The following is a 17,497-nucleotide window of genomic DNA, read 5'->3' as shown; positions in this document are numbered from 1 at the left end:
ATTTCCTTCGCTCCATAGATGCTGCTGCACCCGCTGAGTTTCCCCAGTAATTTTGTGAGCCATCATTGACTGTTTTACAGCTTGACTTATTTTCTTAGCCAATAAAGACTAAGATTATTGTGTGCTATCACATAAGTCTGCTTATCCCCAAGACTAGATCATGTGCCAGTCTTCCTACCTCCATAGCATGAGGGTAATAGAAAACAGAACACAAAATAAATTCACTGTGTGCAACAATTACTTCCTTCTTTGTGAGTCCTTGACTGAGTTCCCAGCTCTCTTTCAATGTTGTCCTATGGCCAACCATCAGGAGGTCTTTAAAAGTGGGTCATGGTGACTCATTTCCCATCTCCCCAATCTTGAAAGCATTTTGGTCCAATCTGCATCAACACTTTATGTTCTAGTTAATACTAATCATACGGGGAACAGTATTGGGCCTGTCTCACTTAGGCGACTTTTTAGGCGACTGCAGGAGACTTTGCAATCGCCACATGGTCGCCACATGTTCGCGGGTGGTTGCCGGGGAATTGCCTTCATGGTCGTGAGGATTTCCCACATTTTGGGAACTAGTCGCGGCCTCATTATGGTCGCCGAGAATTTTTCACCATGTTGAAAAATTAGCGGCGACTACAATGAAGTCGCCATGGAGACTACCGTGAATTCTCGAGCCGTATGTGGGTAGCCAGGAGGTCCTAGTGGGTTGCCAGGAGGTCGACGGTTATCGGAGGTTCTCGTAGGTTGTAGCTGGTGCTGACCGGTGAATTTCATTGGCTCACTCGGGGAGAAAAAAACGTAAGCAGTAGTTTTCATAACCAAGGATAACCGACCGGTAATGTTAAATGTCCGCCGGGCTTCACAGCCGTGTATCTCTGGTTTCTTAGAAGTTGTCTCCACTCCTTCTCCCCCCTCTTTTAAAGGACTTACCGTACACTGTGCTTTAACTGTCTTAATTACAGCGCCAACCTTCCTGTTCATCGTGGTGTGTGTCTGTATCATCTTGGCTTTGCACCATGTGAATTTCGCTACCCCTGCTTGCCCTGTCCCCCGCCTGCATAACGAGTGGTGATGGAAGCGATGTGTGTGTGTGTGTGTGTATTCCACTCTGACAGTCGCCGTTCCAGTTCCCGGTTATTCAGGCGACTGTCAGAAACTTGACAGTCTGCTGAAAAATTGCCTATTAAGCATACACATGCCCAATTGCCCTGCAGAGTAGAATGCCAACTGCACCTCCTCAATTTTGAATACAAGATACAAATACCTGATACTTTTTAAGTATCACATTTTACTTTATTAATTGAACAGAAATTCAGTTCAAAGTGTATTTAAATTCAAATTCAGAATTTATGTCAGCTGAAAAACTCATATATGTTGTCCGTTGTTACCAGCCAAGAAAACAAAACCATGAACAAATTTGGAGAGTAAGCCTAAATCACAGCAATCAGCTCTCATGGCGCAAGGAATGGATAAGGTGGTAATTCAAAAGCATTGTTACATTTTTCTCATATGATGATCTTTGTATCAAACACTTCCCAACAACAGGTAATCTAGTCCAGAAGTTCAGCATTGTCTGCACTAAACTGGTATTGCACAGGAGCCTGCTCAACTTGCCAAGGGATTTTCATGAATGCACCTCTTGCAAGAATTCAAGGGCATGAGCAACGCCAATCGAACCTTTATACCAGGGGTCGGCAACGTACGGCCCACGGGCTGGATCCGGCCCGTAACCCGAAACCGCATGTGGTTTTTTTTCCAATTAGTTTTCGCGACCTGGGAATTGCAGGTCCCGGGGCACGCAGGTGACCTGGGCGCTACAGCCAGTCCCGTGTCATGCAGGCGACCAGGGAACTGCAGCCAGTCCCGGGTCACGCAGGTGACCTGGGAACTGCAGCTAGATCCGGGGCTCGCAAGCGACCTGGGCGCTACAGCCACACCCGGGGCACATAGGCAACCTGGGAACTGCAGCTAGTCCCGGGGATGCAAGGGACCTGGGATCTGAAAAATGTGAAAACTAATGCGAAAAACAGCACCAAGTGTCACACTAGTTAGTATGTATTATTGTTATGTATTATTACTAATTTATGTATTATTAGTATGTATTATTACTAATTACTAATTTAGTTAATATGTATTATTATTACCTCCATTTATGAACTATTACGAAAGATGTGGCCCGCGATCCGCTAACAGACATGGGTCCTAGCCCCTATGCAGAACAAGGTTGCCGACCCCTGCTTTATACCAATACTACACTCAAAGCAAAAGTAATTTCAGGAGTCCTATCCACCAGTGAATTTTACTTCGGAGTCACGTGAGTGACTACGTGAAGACCCCGCCAGCACGCATGCGCGACATTTTTCTGTAGGGGGTGCTGCTCTGGCAGCAGCCATGTCATGCAGCTCGTCAGTTTTTCAACCTTTTTTTATTTTTTTTAGTATGTTTTGAAGTCTGTATTTAATGTTTCTTTGTGTGTTTTGTGTGGGGGGTGGTGTGGGGGGGTAAGGGGGAAACCGCTTCGGTCGCCTCCTCCACGGAGAGGCGAGTTTTTCCAGGTCGCCTCCCCCGTGGCCTAACATCAAGGATCGACGCGGCCTTTCCCGGAGACGCGCCTGGGGCTTCAGCGGCGGGCGCAGCGTGGACTCTCGGCGTGGAGCGGGCGACCCTCGCTGGGGCTCGCTGGAGGGGAGCGCTCCGTTTCGCTGGCCCGGGGCAGCCGGCAGCCTGAAGCCGCAGTCTGCAGAGCTCCAGCTGGTGCAGCGTCTACAGCCCAGGATCTCACGTTGGGGACCCGGGGGAAGAAGAAGCCATCACTGCCGGCCCGCGGCCGACTTCTACCGCGGGGCCGGCATGGACTTACCAACACCCCTGGAGGGGAGCTTCGACCGCCGGCCCTGCAGTCTACGGTGCTTCTGGCTGCGGCGGGGACTTTAAATCTTGACCGCCGGCCTGCGGCCTACAACAACTTGAAGCCGCGGTCTCCGGTGAGGAAGAGCCGATCCTGGACTGACTCTGGACTCTGGTCCTGACCACGGGGGGGAAATGGAGGAGGACTGGCCAAATTTTGTGCCTTCCACCACAGTGATGAATGCTGTGGTGGATGTTTGTGTTACAGTTTTATTGTGGTTGTGTGTTCTGTATTATTGTATCGCTGCAGACAACCCAAATTTCCACCAGCCTGGCTGTGTGGCAATAAATTATATCTAATCTAATCATCTAATAGCGTCTCACGCAGTGCAACAGTGACGGGCGGGGGAACGAGCTCTCCCGCAACAGAGTTTAAAACGGGACCTAGAGGTAAGTTAATCTTATTCTGAGGTCGTTATTCCCAAACCTTGTTGTGTTCTGTGCTTTTAGCGAACATGGACAAGGGAAGGAAACTAAAGAAGGTTGCGCCCCGTACGACTGTGATGGCCCAGGAGGGTTCCAGCAGTGGGGGGCGACCGGCGGCACCTGCACCGCACTCGCTGCGGTCCACAGTCACCGACGCAATTTCTGCCCAGCCAAGCCCAATGCCGCAAGCTGCTCAGCTCGAACCACCGCAGCGGGTTGGAGGCAAGGCAAAGCAGAAGTCGGTCCGGCCGATAGACTCGGACGAGTCCGGTCAGGAAGACGCGCTGCCCGAGAGCAGCAAAGGTGACCGTTTATCCCGCATGGAGCGGTTGATGGAGCAGATGCTCCAGCGGGACTTGTTCCAGCAGATGGAGCAAGCCTGCCGTGGGAGTGCTCGCACACCCACAACAGCGCCGTATCTGGCACTGTCCATCGCATCTCCCTCGACAGAGGGGAGCGTTGGTGGCCAGGGCTGGGCTGGCCTAGAAGAGGGGCTCGTGGCTGAAGACAACAGCAGTGTGCTGGGGGTGCAGGACCAGGAAGAGCTGCTGGGAGTGGTCAACCGGTTTGCGGTAACACCACGAGCGGGACGGCCGTTGCAGTCGAAACTGGCGGCCAGTATAGACTGCCTGTCCTTCCAACCGCTGCAGGAACAGGTAGTCAATGAGGCTATGGACAGATACACGCCTCCGGAGAACTGCATCTCACTCAATGTACCGGCCGTTAACAGCCAAATCTGGGGGTACATTGGGTTGGGCATAAGAACCCAGGAGGTGAAGCTCCAGAAAATCTTAAAGCTCCTGACGTCAGCTATCAGGTCCTATGCTCGTTCAGTGGATGACGTCGAAATGACCGATAACCAGCAGGACACACTGGCACAGTATGAGATCAAAACAGCCTGTGGAAGGACGCCATCAGACCTGCCCTCAATCCCAAATTTGCAGGGTTGTGCAAATCTGCAACTACACAACCACAAATCTTGCTGTTTGAGAAGGACTTGTCGAAACAAGTCAAAGATCTGGACGAGGAGTCAAAAGCGCTTGGACTCATGAGGGCAGGTCCAGGAACGAGTAAAGCCACACAACCCAGGCGGCAGCACCCCTATGCAGCCGCCAGCAGGCGTCAACACCAGGGTGCTGGTGAAAGTATGGGGGCCACACATCATCCCCGGAGGTCTTTTTTAGGCCAGGGCCCAGAGCGGACCCCATGGAAGATGTGCCAACCCCACACTCCGGCACCTCGGCCAACGAAGAAACAGAAGCCGAGGAAATGAACACACTACTGGTAACCATGGAGGTAGGTGGGTCTGGTTCCTTCCAGAACATAAAAGGTGTAGGGCCTGTACTAACAGGGGGAAGGTTACACTTGTTTTTGGAAGCATGGAGGACTATCACTCTTGATAAATATATACTACAAAGTATTCAGGGATACAAAATTGAGATCATCCAAAAAAGTATGCCACCAGTTCAACGTACCTCACAGAGAGTTTGCACTCTCACAAAGGGAAAAATACAAGGGACATGCAGAACTGGTGAGGTTACATACAAAAGGAGTCATAGAGAAAACGGAACATGACTCTTTGGAATTTGTATCGAATATTTTCACAAAAAACAAGAAAGATGGTGGGTGTTGCATCATCATTGACTTAACTACACTGAATACTTTTGTCAGGTACATACATTTCAAAATGAAAACATTTGTTACTGCCAAACAATTAATTTCCAGAGGATACTTCATGGCATGCATCAATTTGAAAGATTCATAAGGATCATCGTAGATACCTAAAGTTTAACTGGATGCGGCAACTATGGCAGTTTAAAGTGTTGCCTAATGGGTTAACATCAGCCCCAAGACTGTTTACCAAGATATTAAAACTGGCCTTGGCAATACTAAGAAAACAAAAACATATTGTCATGGCATATCTTGATGATATTTTGATAGTGGGGAAAACCCTAGAATGAGCTAAATCAGCATTATTAGCTACCAAACATTTGTTTGAAACACTGGGGTTTGTCATATATCCAGATACATCTAAGTTGACGCCATCCACAACTATGGACTATCTGGGATTCACAATTAACTCTATCCACATGTCTGTAACATTGCCAAAAGACAAAGCAGCAGAATTGGTGAAAGCCTGCAACAAATTGATAGTTACTAATCAACCATCTATTCGACAGGTGGCAAGAGTGATTGGGAAATTAGTAGCAGCATTTCCAGCTACTCAACTTGGAGCTTTGCATTACCAAAACTTACAAAGGGCAAACATGCAAGCGTTAAAACAACATGCAGGTCATTTTGATCGACCCATACAATTACCAGCTAAAGCAATTTCAGAATTACAATGGTGGAAAGAAAACATTTGGCACAGTTCCAGCCCCATCGTTATCAGTAACCCAGCATTCACGATACATGCCAGTGCTCAGGGCTGGGGTGCAACTAACATTATATCTAGTACTGGTGGCAGATGGAACATACAAGAATCATCACTATTACAGACACTAGGTATAAATTATTTAGAAATGTTGGGTGCGTTTTATGGGCAAAAAGCTTACAGTTCAGCTATGCACCATTTGCATGTCCGCCTACAAATGGACAACACCACAGTGGTGGCTTATATTAACCACATGGGTGGAATAAGATTGATATAGTGTGACGATCTGGTCAACACATTCTGGCAATGGTGTGTCGACAGACATATTTGGCTATCAGCAACTTACCTACCAGGTAAGCTCAATACAGTGGCAGACACCAGGTCACGAAAATTTAATGACAACACCGAATGGATGTTGAACCATAAAGTATTTGCTGATATTACAAAGCGGTATGGAACACCTGATATCGATCTCTTTGCATCCCGACTGAATCACCAGTCACCAACATATGTCGCTTGGGAACCAGACCCTGAGGCAGCAGCCATGGACGCTTTTTCGCTGAATTGGGGAAATTTGTTTTTCTTTGCCTTTCTCCCTTTTCTGCCTCATCAGTCGGGTCCTACGCAAAATACAAATGGACTCAGCTTCAGGTATTTTGGTAGTACCCGACTGGCCTACATGGTTCCCTGTGGTCCTCGACATGGTCACTGAACCACTCATGACCATTTCCAAAAGACCAGATCTGTTGGCCCATCCTGTTTCGGGCGAAAGTCATCCATGCCATGACAGGATAAATCTGTTGGTTTGCAGAATTTAAAAAAGGCCTCTGTTGGATCTGGGATTATCGGACAGGACCATGAACATGATCACGGCAGCCTACCGACAATCGACCAAGAAGCAGTACCTCTCCAGCATACGGAAGTGGGAAGCGTACTGCTCGAGGACTGGGGTAGCATACAGATCAGCTACAATTACGAACGTCCTGGAGTTCCTATCCAGCCTTCACTTCGATGAAGGATTGAGTTATAGCACAATTAACAGTGCTACAAGTGCTTTGTCAGCCTATCTATGGCAGGCACCAGGACAGCAGTCCATAGGATCTCACCCACTGGTGGCCTAACTAATGATGGGTATTTATAACACCAATCCCACTAGACCCAGGTACACCCAGATCTGGGACGTCAGTGTCGTCCTGACATTACTAAGGGGTTGGTCACCAGCCAGATCCCTGTCTCTGGAGCAGCTCACTCTAAAAACTGTCATGCTGATGGCCTTGGTCTCAGCCCAAAGGGTCCAGTCCCTATACAAATTAAGACTGGACAATATGGTAACATCAACTGACCAGATAACATTCAGAATCTGGGAGCTGGTTAAGCAGAGCAGACCGGGAACTTCGGGACTGACGATGGAATTCCGGGCGTACCCACCTGACCCCCGTTTATGTGTCATCACATCTATTGCTTTACATTAGCACAACTAAAGCCTTAAGAGGGAGCAAAATGGCACTATGGGTTAGCTACAAACAGCCACATGGTCGGGTGTCAGTACAAACCATCTCAAGATGGCTCAGACAGGTTCTGGGAGCTGCTGGGGTGGATACTGACATTTTTAAATCTCACTCCACCGGGGCAGCAGCAACATCGGCGGCCAGAAATATGGAGGTACCAATGGACCATATTCTGGCAACAGCAGGATGGTCTACGGAAAGGACTTTCCAAATATTTTATAACAAGCCGATTGCCAAACCTGCAGTGTTTGCAGAAAGAATTTTAAGTTCTGCAAATATATAATTTAGCCCGAGGGAGCATTATTTTCTTTGTTTAAAAAATAAATATTGTTATTATTTAAAAAAAATTGATTCATGTTTAATTACGATAACATACTTCCTCCCTTGGATGACTTCGGCAGTGAGTGAAGCATGGACTGTTCCACGGCTTGAAATCACAGATCTTTAAAATCTTCACATAGTCACTCACGTGACTCCGAAGTAAAATAGTAAGATTAAACGAGAACTTACCAGTTTGAAGTTTGATCTTTATTTTATGAGGCGTTACGATGAGGGATTACGTGCCCTCCGCTCACGCCCTCAATTATAAAGGTCAACTGGTATCCTAGTTCTTATTATCTTTACGATGTTTATTTCAATTATTATTTCTGTGATTCCACACCGCTGCTTTGAAGAATGTCGCGCATGCGTGCTGGCGGGGTCTTCACGTAATCCCTCATCATAACTCCTCATAAAATAAAGATCAAACTTCAAACTGGTAAGTTCTCGTTTAATCTTACTATTATAGAGACTTGTATGGTGCTGAAAAGGAGGCATGTTTGATCCACCAGCCCAAGAACAGCCTTGGTGATGAACCCCCACTCACCAGCTCTCATGGCACATACAGCACACCTACACATCTGATTTTAGTTTAATCGTGATCAGGTCTTTTGCTTCACCATCTGCCCAGGCCATGGGTTCCAGAATCCCAATTTTTATCAGGTGACAACATTTCAACTCTCAGCTAACCCTCCTATCATATTAAATCCGACCCTTCGGCCTAGGGAAGTTCTTCGTGTTCATCCCATTGAGATTTCTATGTTGCAGTAACTCCACCTCCAAGCTAGCCATTCATCAGAACAGAGTCAGGTTCGTTTAATGTCATGTACATCAGGATGCCATGAAATTCGTAGTTTGCAAAGGACAATAAATACAACAAGTATAACAATAAATACAACAACAAGTGCAAAATAGCACAATGGGGCAAAGATTGTAGGCCAATCTGAGGCAGTACAAAATAAACTACAGTAGAATAAAGATTGCATGGCAGCACTGCTGGGAAGGGCATGTGAATGAGATGATGGGTCAAAAGTCTGATAATGGTGGGCAAGTCTGGGTTTTCAAGCTCCTATAACTTATCCCTGAAGGTAAAGGAGAGTGAAGGGAATGGCCAGAATGGCAGGCTTCTCTGACAATACTTCCAACCTTGCCACTGTGAAGACAGCCTGTGATGTACTGCACAGTTTTCACAATTCCTTGCGGGTTTAAGCAGTCAAGATCTGAGGAGTTCCCATACAATGAGCCATAAGAGATGACTGATGCTGGATTCTTGAGCACAAATCAAAGTGCTGGAGGAACGCAGCAGGCCAGCAGCATCTGTGAATTTGCAGGTGGTATGGATGACAAGGAAGTTAAAGCTCCATTAATGAGGACAGGGTGGTGTCCAGCCCCAGTAACCAACTCTTTCCATCGTTTCTGATCTGAAAGATTAGGTTGTTGTTCTGCCACCAGTTAACCTTTAGAGATAGAGCTCGGAAACAAGTTTTTCGACCCACTGAGTCCGTGCTGACCAGTGATCACCCCGTAGACTGGTTTAGATTTACTAGAATGTTGCCTGGGTTTCAGCAACTAAGTTACAGAGAAAGGTTGAACAAGTTAGGGCTTTATTCTTTGGAGCGCAGAAGGTTAAGGGGGGACTTGATAGAGGTTTTTAAAATGATGAGAGGGATAGACAGAGTTGACGTGGAAAAGCTTTTCCCATTGAGAGTAGGGAAGATTCAAACAAGGGGACATGACTTGAGAATTAAGGGACTGCAGTTTAGGGGTAACATGAGGGGGAACTTCTTTACTCAGAGAGTGGTAGCTGTGTGGAATGAGCTTCCAGTGAAGGTGGTGGAGGCAGGTTCGTTTTTATCATTTAAAAATAAATTGGATAGTTATATGGATGGGAAAGGAATGGAGGGTTATGGTCTGAGCGCAGGTATATGGGACTAGGGGAGATTATGTGTTCGGCACGGACTAGAGGGGTCGAGATGGCCTGTTTCCGTGCTGTAATTGTTATATGGTTATTATTATATAGACTAGCCTACACACACTAGCGACAATTGTACCACTTGCTGAAGCCAATTAACCTACATACCTGTACGTCTTTGGAATGTGGGAGGAAACCGGAGCACTCAGAGGAAATGCATGCATACAGGGAGAACGTACAAACTCCGTACAGACAGCACCCATAGTCAGGATTGGACCCGGGTCTCTGGCGCTGTGAGGCAGCAATTCTACTGCTGCGCCACAGTACCACCCAAATCCCCTTTACATTTTTCCACCCCATCATTAACCTATTTCTATCCTTGGAAAAAACAGCGATCACATCTAGGCCCCTCATAATTTATAAACCAAGAAGGAATAAAGACGTAAACTATTTTCTAAATGGGGAGAGGGTTCAGAAATCGGAGGTGCATAGGGATTTGGGAATGCTGGTGCAGAATTCCCAAAAGGTTAATTTGTAGGTTGGCTCAGGAAGGCAAATGCATTATTAGCATTAATTCGAGAGAACTAGAATATGAAATATAGAATATAAAAGGAAGGATTTCATGTTGTGGCTTTATAAGGCATTGGTCAGGCCACATTTGGAATATTTGGGCCCCATATCTGAAGAAGATGTGCTGGTGTTGGAGGGGGTCCACAGGTTTACAAGCATTATCCTGGGGTTGATTGGGTTAACGTATGAGGAACATTTGATGTCTCTGGGCCTGTCCTCACTGAAGTTTAGAAGGATGAGGGGGGCATCTCATTGAAACGTGACGAATAACGAAAGGCCTAAATAGAGTGGATGTGGAGAGGGTGATTCCAGTGGTGGGATAATCTCGGATCAGAGTGCACAGCCATAGAATTAAAGGGCATACCTTTAGAATGGAGATTAGGAGGAATTAGGAGTGTCCCGGCCCCGCTGTGGAACCTTATCAAATACCGTGTGGAAGTCCATATAGACAACGCTTTGCACTCATCAACCTTTTTGGGTTTTTTGAAAAAGTAATCAATCAGATATGTAAGACATGATCTCTCACATACAAAACCATGCTGACTATCCCCCATCATCCCGTCTACCCAAATGCATATGTCCATACGACATAGGAGCAGAATTAGGCCATTTGGCGCATCAAGCATACTCCACCATTTAATCATGGCTGATCTACTTTTCCCTCTCAACCCCATTCTCCTGCCTTCTCCCCGTAATCTTTGATGCCCTTACTAATCAATCTTCACTGTAAAAATACCCGGTAACTTGGCTTCCACCGCTATCTATGGCATTGAATTCCATAGATTCACCATCCTCTGCTAAAGAAATTCCTCTTCATCTCCATTCTAATGGTACGTGCTTTTATTCTGAGGCTGTGCCCTCTGGGCCTAGACTCTGCCATTACTGGAAACATCCTTTTCGCATCCACTCTAGGCCTTTATTATCTGGTAGATTTCAATGAGATTACCCCCTCATCCTTCTAAACTCCAGAGAACAGGCCCATTGCCTTCAAATGCTCCTCATACGCTAATCCAATCATCCCCGGATCATTCTTGTAAACCTCCTTTGGACCCTCTCCAATGCCAGCATATCCTTCAAAAACTGATATGGGTACAAAACTGTTCAAGAAGGAACTGGAGATGCTTGAAGATCGAAGGTACACAAAAATGCTGGAGAAACTCAGCGGGTGCAGCAGCATCTATGGAGCGAAGGAAATTTCCTTCGCTCCATAGATGCTGCTGCACCCGCTGAGTTTCTCCAGCATTTTTGTGTACCATGGGTACAAAACTGTTCGCATTATTCTAAATGTGGTCGGACCAGTGCCTAATAAAGCCTCAGCATTACATCCTTGCTTTTATATTCTGGTAACATAACATAATAACATAAATTTCCCTCAAAATTATCTTATATCTTATCACTCTGAATACTCTCCATTAACTAGCCTACCAAGTTAGGCTCTCTCTCTATAGTTCCTAGGTTTTTCCTTGCAAGCGTTCTTAAATAGAGGCCCTTTAGCCACCGTCCAGTCTACTGGCACCACGCCCGTGTCTAATGATGATTCATATATATCAGCCAGGTGATCCTACAATTTCTTCTATAGATTTCCACAGAATCCTCAGATATATCTGATCAGGTCCAGGAGATTTATCTGCCTTTGTATGCCTTCAGATGTTCAGCAACATAACATGGACAGTCTTCAAGACATTTCCATTAACAGTCCCATGATCCCCAGTCTTCATTTCTTCTCCATTGTAAAGTCAGAGGAGAATTACTCATTGAGGACATTGGCCATTTCTGGCGGCTCCACAGAGAGATGCCCACTTTGGTTTCTGAGAGGCCCTATTCTCTCCCTAGTTACCCTCTTTCCTTAAATGTACATATAAAATTTCTCATGGTTTTCCTTAATATTATCTGTCAGAGATTATTAATCATCAAATATTTGTTCATACTTGCATATGTCATTATTTGCAGACTGCATCCTTTATAGAAAACATCACTTGACCAGGTCAAAAGTAATTGCAAAAACAAGCGTCATCTATTTTCCTGGCAATAAGTGAAAGGAGAATCTTTGGTCCTGATATACTGCCTCAGAGTATTCGGCGGTAATCACTTACAAATGCATATCTGAAGAATATTTGACAAATTCCGGATTTAGAAAGTATGAAAAAAAATCACCAAACTATTCCACAATTGTTAAATAAATTAGAAATCTGGCATTATAGTGTAGAACTGATACAAGCACTCAGTCAAAGACAGCAAGAGACTCCAGTTACTGCCTCGTATACTCACCACAGCTCCCTGGATAAGAAAGATGTCTGCTCCATTTGTGAAAAGCTTGCTAGGAATCATAATTTGGACAGCCAGTCCAGGTGCACTGCTTGGGCCCATATTAATAACCTGTAATAAAATAATTTAAACCAATGTTTGTTGTTAATCCTCAAGAAATAAAACTGTTCTGTTACATACAACAGTTATAAATTACTTCAAAGCCTCTTTGTTTTGATGCCACAACATGAGGTGATTGCGTCTCTTTTCCCTAGACAAGAATAGATTATCTGTGCAATCCAGAGTTTCATCTTATATAAAGGACATTGTGTATTGTGCAGTCCTCCTTCTGGAGATATGTCCAGTGAATCATTTGTTTTCTGGGAGCATGAAAGTGCGCACCTATTTCTCTAACTGTGGCATTAGCTCCCATGCCTTAATAGAGATGGTTCCTGTTATAAGATGCAGTTTTCTTTCTGTATTCTCATTAAGTCACACAGCAAGGAAATAGACCCTTCAGCCCAACTCATTCATCAAAATGCCCGTCTAAGCTAGTCCTATTTGCTCCAGTTTGGTCCATATCTCTCAAAACCTTTCCTATCCATCTACCTGTTCAAATGCCTTTTAAATATTCTTATTGGACCTCCCTTGACCACTTTCTCTGGCAGCTTATTCCACGTAAGCACCACCCTCTGTATGAAGAAGCAACCCCTCCGGTTCCTTTTTAATCTTTCCCTTCTCACCTTCTTCTTGCGTATGGCGTGCACAGCCTAAAGTTGGAGGACAACTTGTTCTATATGATCTTATTTGATTGTGCACACCAGGTTGATTGCATTTGTCGAAACAGGGCGGACCACGTGAAGGTTGCAATCTCCCACCACCCCCCCTCACCTTAAACCCATGCACTCTTGTTTTTGATTCCCCTTCCCTGAGAAAAAGGCAGTGTGCCTTCACCCTATCTATGCCTTCATGATTTTATACACCTCTACAAAGTCACCCTTCAGTCTCCTACACGCCAAAGAAAAATGTTCAAGCCGGGCCAACCTCCCCCTATAACTCAGGGTCACAAGTGCCGTCGACATTATCATCAAGGACCTGGCAACATTCTCGTAAAATACAAAATCACAAGCTGAAAACTCTTGAAGAGAAACATGGCCCTGCAGAGATGTAACAAAGTCAACTTTCCCTCATTTCTAACTTTTGAAGAGCTAAGGGTGGCTGCTGCCTCATATCTCCAGTGACCCAGGTTTGATCCTGATCTCCAGTGCTGTACGTCTGAAGGGCCTGTCCCACATTACGAGGTAATTCGCGAATTCTCCCGAGTTATTCACAAATTCTCCAGAGTTTCCCCTTGATGCAAACTCGCAGAATGTTCGTAACGTAGGAGTCCGTAGATATATCGTAAACCAGCCGTAGGTACTCGCGGCATCCTCCCGACTATTTTTTTACTCGTGGACATTTTTTATCAGGCTGGAAAAAACGTCCCGACTTACCTGATGCCCCGAGTACCTACGGCTGTTATAACGAGCCGCTACGATATATCTACGGACTCCTACGGACCCGTTACGAACATTCTGCGAGTTTGAATCAAGGGAAAAACTCGGGAGAAATCGTGAATAACGGGAGAATTCGTGAATTACCTAGTAAAGTGGGACAGGCCCTTAAGTAAGCAGTAAAGTCTAGAGGGGCCGATGGGAATTTGAGAAGTATAAAATGGGATTACAGTAGGATTAGTATAAATGGGTGCTTGATGATTGGTCTGGTTTCATTGTGGCAAAGGGCCTGTTCCCATGCTGTATAACTCAATGAATCTAATTAAATCACAATTTGAATTATTTCCTGAATAATACTGCTTATCTCACAACCTGTAGCAAATGTTAATTTAAACCCCACTTTAGGCCAGTCAAAATTTTATAACAGGGAATAATCATACTATTTCAACGTAATGGAATTCTAGCTGGAAGCTCACCAAAATCAAATCTGGTTGTTGATTCTTGAAAGACCTTTGATGGTCTGAAGTGCGTAAACACACATAATTTTTGATACATTCCCTTGACTCGGCCCCAGAATTTGCTTATGCCACAGTACATGAATCCAGTGAGGTGGATTCTTTAACACTGTAGTCAAATGAAACGTATACAAAGAAAATAACTGAAAGGGGTTGTTAGGTTGACGGGAAGTTGCTTTTGGTGAATTTCCAGGCAAAACCTTTTTAGTTGACTTTGTGTTACAATGGTTATAACACACCAAAGTTCAGAAGGTGAAACTTGACAACTTTACAATGTTACCATTAAAGAGCCAAGCATGCAAACAGTTAACAGGTTGTATAAACATTAGAGTTCAAAAATAGTATCACTGTAAAATAGATCTTCACCTCAATAGGCAATAGACAATAGGTGCAGGAGTGGGCCATTCGGCCCTTCGAGCCAGCACCGCCATTCAATGTGGTCATGGCTGATCATCCCCAATCAGTACCCCGTTCCTGCCTTCTCTCCATATCCCCTGACTCTGCTATTTTTAAGAGCCCTATCTAGCTCTCTCTTGAAAGCATCCAGAGAACCTGCCTCCACCGCCCTCTGAGGCAGAGGATTCCACAGACTCCACAGAGAAAATGTTTCCTCGTCCCCGTTCTAAATGGCTTACTCATTATGCCTCAGAAAAGATTCTTATACCGTTTACAGGAATAAGCGAGTTTGGTATTCCAACTGCACATGCCCAGATCAACGGTCACAAGCGAAAAACATTCTCGGCAGCCGTGCCGCGTCATGGACACAGACCTACGCCTCAACCGCAGCCAGGATCGATCCCCGGTCTCCGGCACCGCTATCACTGCCGAACCGCTACTGAACCCCCCCCCCCCCCCCCCATCTGGAGGCGGCCAGCGATGTCTGGAATCAGACGGGAGTGGCGCCCCAGGCCTACAGCCAGCATGTAGAAGCAGCGCTAAATCCAGCTCAAATCTGCCTGTCTCGCCGGGTTAACCTACCAGCCCTGACGGCAACGACGGCCCAGACTTCCAACCAGCGCGGAGAAGCAGCGCTAACTCCATGGCTGATGTCCCATCAGTCCAGGCAGAGCTGTAGGTTAACCCAGCAAGACAGGCAGAGTTCAGCTTGATTTAGCGCTGCTTCTCCGCACTGGCCGTGGGCCTGGGGGCTTTAGAGGGATATGTTTGGCCCATCTATCTATATCTATCTTCGATCATATCATATCTAATATAACCATATAATAAAACTCTGTGGCTGTGCGTGTGTGTGTGTGTGTGTGTGTGTGTGTGTGTGTGTGTGTGTGTGTGTGTGTGTGTGTGTGTGTGTGTGTGTGTGTGTGTGTGTGTGTATGTGTGTGTGTGTGCCAGCCTTTGATTCGTTGCTACTCCAACACCACACGCAGAAACGCCGAGATTTTTTCCATTTCGGTAGAGATTTCACTTTTACCTTCTCAAATCCACTCCTCATTAAATTTCGTCGTGTTTATGTACACATTTTTAATAAAATCCTTCTTCCCCCCCCCCCCCCCCCAACAAAATGTTAAAAAAAAAACAGCTCTCAATGTTGGTGAACGTTCCATCGTGTGATATCACAATGCCCAATGCTCACAGATGTCCAATCGGAATGGATCTCATTTACATATGGCTTTGCACCAGCCCCAGCCACCCCCCCCCCCCCCCCCCTGTATCGAAGCGCGTGATCACGTGTGGGAATAGAGAAAGAGGATTGGGGGTGATAGGGAATGGGGAATAAATGGACTGCCCCTACCCCTCCCCCTTCCACTCTCCTTCCCTACTCTCCCCCCACCCCTCTCCCCCTCCCTCCACACTCTTCCCCCTCCCTCTCCTACCCCATCTCCCTCCCCCATCCCTCCCTCCCCCACACCTCTCTCCCCCTCCCCATCCCTCTCTCCTCCCCCTCCCCTCTCCCTCCCCCACACCTCTCTCCCCCTCATCCCTCCCTCCTCCCCATCCCTCTCTTCTACCCCTCCTCTCCCTTCCACCCCCTCCCCCACACCTCTCTCCACCCCCATCCCTCCCTCCTCCCCCTCCCCTCTCTCCCCCCCCTCTCCCCACACCTCCCCCCCTCCTCCTCCCACCCCCATCCCTCTCTCCCCCACCCCCCTTCCCTCTCTCCCCCACCCCCTTCCCCCTCCCCACTCTTCCCCCTCCCTCCACACTCTTCCCCCTCTCCCCTACACCATCTCCCTCCCCCCTCCCCTCCCCCACACCTCTCTCCTCCCCCCTCTCCATCTCCCTCTCCTCACCCCTCTCCTCCTCCCACTCTTCCCACTCTCCCCCTCCCTCCACACTCTTCCCCCTCTCCCTCCTCCCTCCCCTCCATCCTCCCCTCCCTCTCCTCTCTCCCCCTCCCTCTCTCGCCCCCTCCCCCATCCCTCTTCCCCACTGTACACTGTAATCACTTAGCTTAATATTACTATTAGTTTCTTGTTGTATTTGCATTGTTGCCGGCGTCTTTCTCAGGTCACGATCCCCTGCTGGTCGACGTGACTGGACTATACCTCGTCCGTCCTGCGGCTTTTGCGTTGGTCTCCATGCACCCCTCGACATACCTCGGGATGGCCCACAGCCGGAGCGTCGACTGCGCCCGCGGGCCCCACCGTCCTGACCCACAGCCGGGGTGACCCCGACCTACAGCAAGAGCCGCCCTCGACCATGCTCCCTCACACCCAGCCGTCCCCACCCCCCCCTCCCCCACACCCCCCTCCCCCATACCCATTGTCACCCCCCAATGGGTCCCACTTACTCTAGTATCCCTCTAAACCTGTCCTATTCATGTACCTGTCTAAATGTTTCTCAAGCATTGCGATAGTACAGCCTCAACTCACCTCCTCGGACAACTAGTTCCCACCACCGACCACAATGGCTATCCATGTCTACTGCCTCTAACTGTGTTTCAGTAATACCCAAACCAATCCCTTCCTCTTTATTACCTATATCCCATTCTTTAAAATCAGGGCTGCCTATCTAATACCCCACTCAGCTGCATCCACCTATCACTTGCAAAGCTTTGTCCAGTCCCTCCTCTTTTCCAGCTCTCTCCCACCCCCACCCCTCCACAATCAGTCTGAAGAATGGTGCCAACCTGAAATGTCACCCATTCCTGTTCTCCAGAGAAGCTGCCTGACCTGATTTACTCCAGTGCCTTATGTCTTTGTTTGTAAATTAGCATCTACAGCATCCTGTTTCTAAATCTTATCCACTTTCTCTTCCTTTTTACTATCCCTTCTAAAAGG

At 46.9% G+C, this 17,497-nt stretch overlaps 1 protein-coding gene across 1 annotated transcript in view; it reads right to left on the bottom strand.

Moving 5' to 3' along the window:
* The window catches only part of itga9 (integrin subunit alpha 9), a 377,946-nt gene that overhangs the window by 60,333 nt on the left and 300,116 nt on the right, over positions 1 to 17,497 (bottom strand). The window contains exon 23 of the mRNA XM_033020414.1: positions 12,278 to 12,385. Within this exon, the coding sequence (XP_032876305.1) occupies positions 12,278 to 12,385 (108 nt within the window). The remainder of the gene's footprint in view (positions 1 to 12,277; positions 12,386 to 17,497) is intronic.

This window comes from Amblyraja radiata, chromosome 4 (genome assembly GCF_010909765.2).
Source record: "Amblyraja radiata isolate CabotCenter1 chromosome 4, sAmbRad1.1.pri, whole genome shotgun sequence".
Lineage (NCBI taxonomy): Eukaryota > Metazoa > Chordata > Chondrichthyes > Rajiformes > Rajidae > Amblyraja > Amblyraja radiata.
This window is presented reverse-complemented; position numbering and strand designations above follow the sequence as displayed.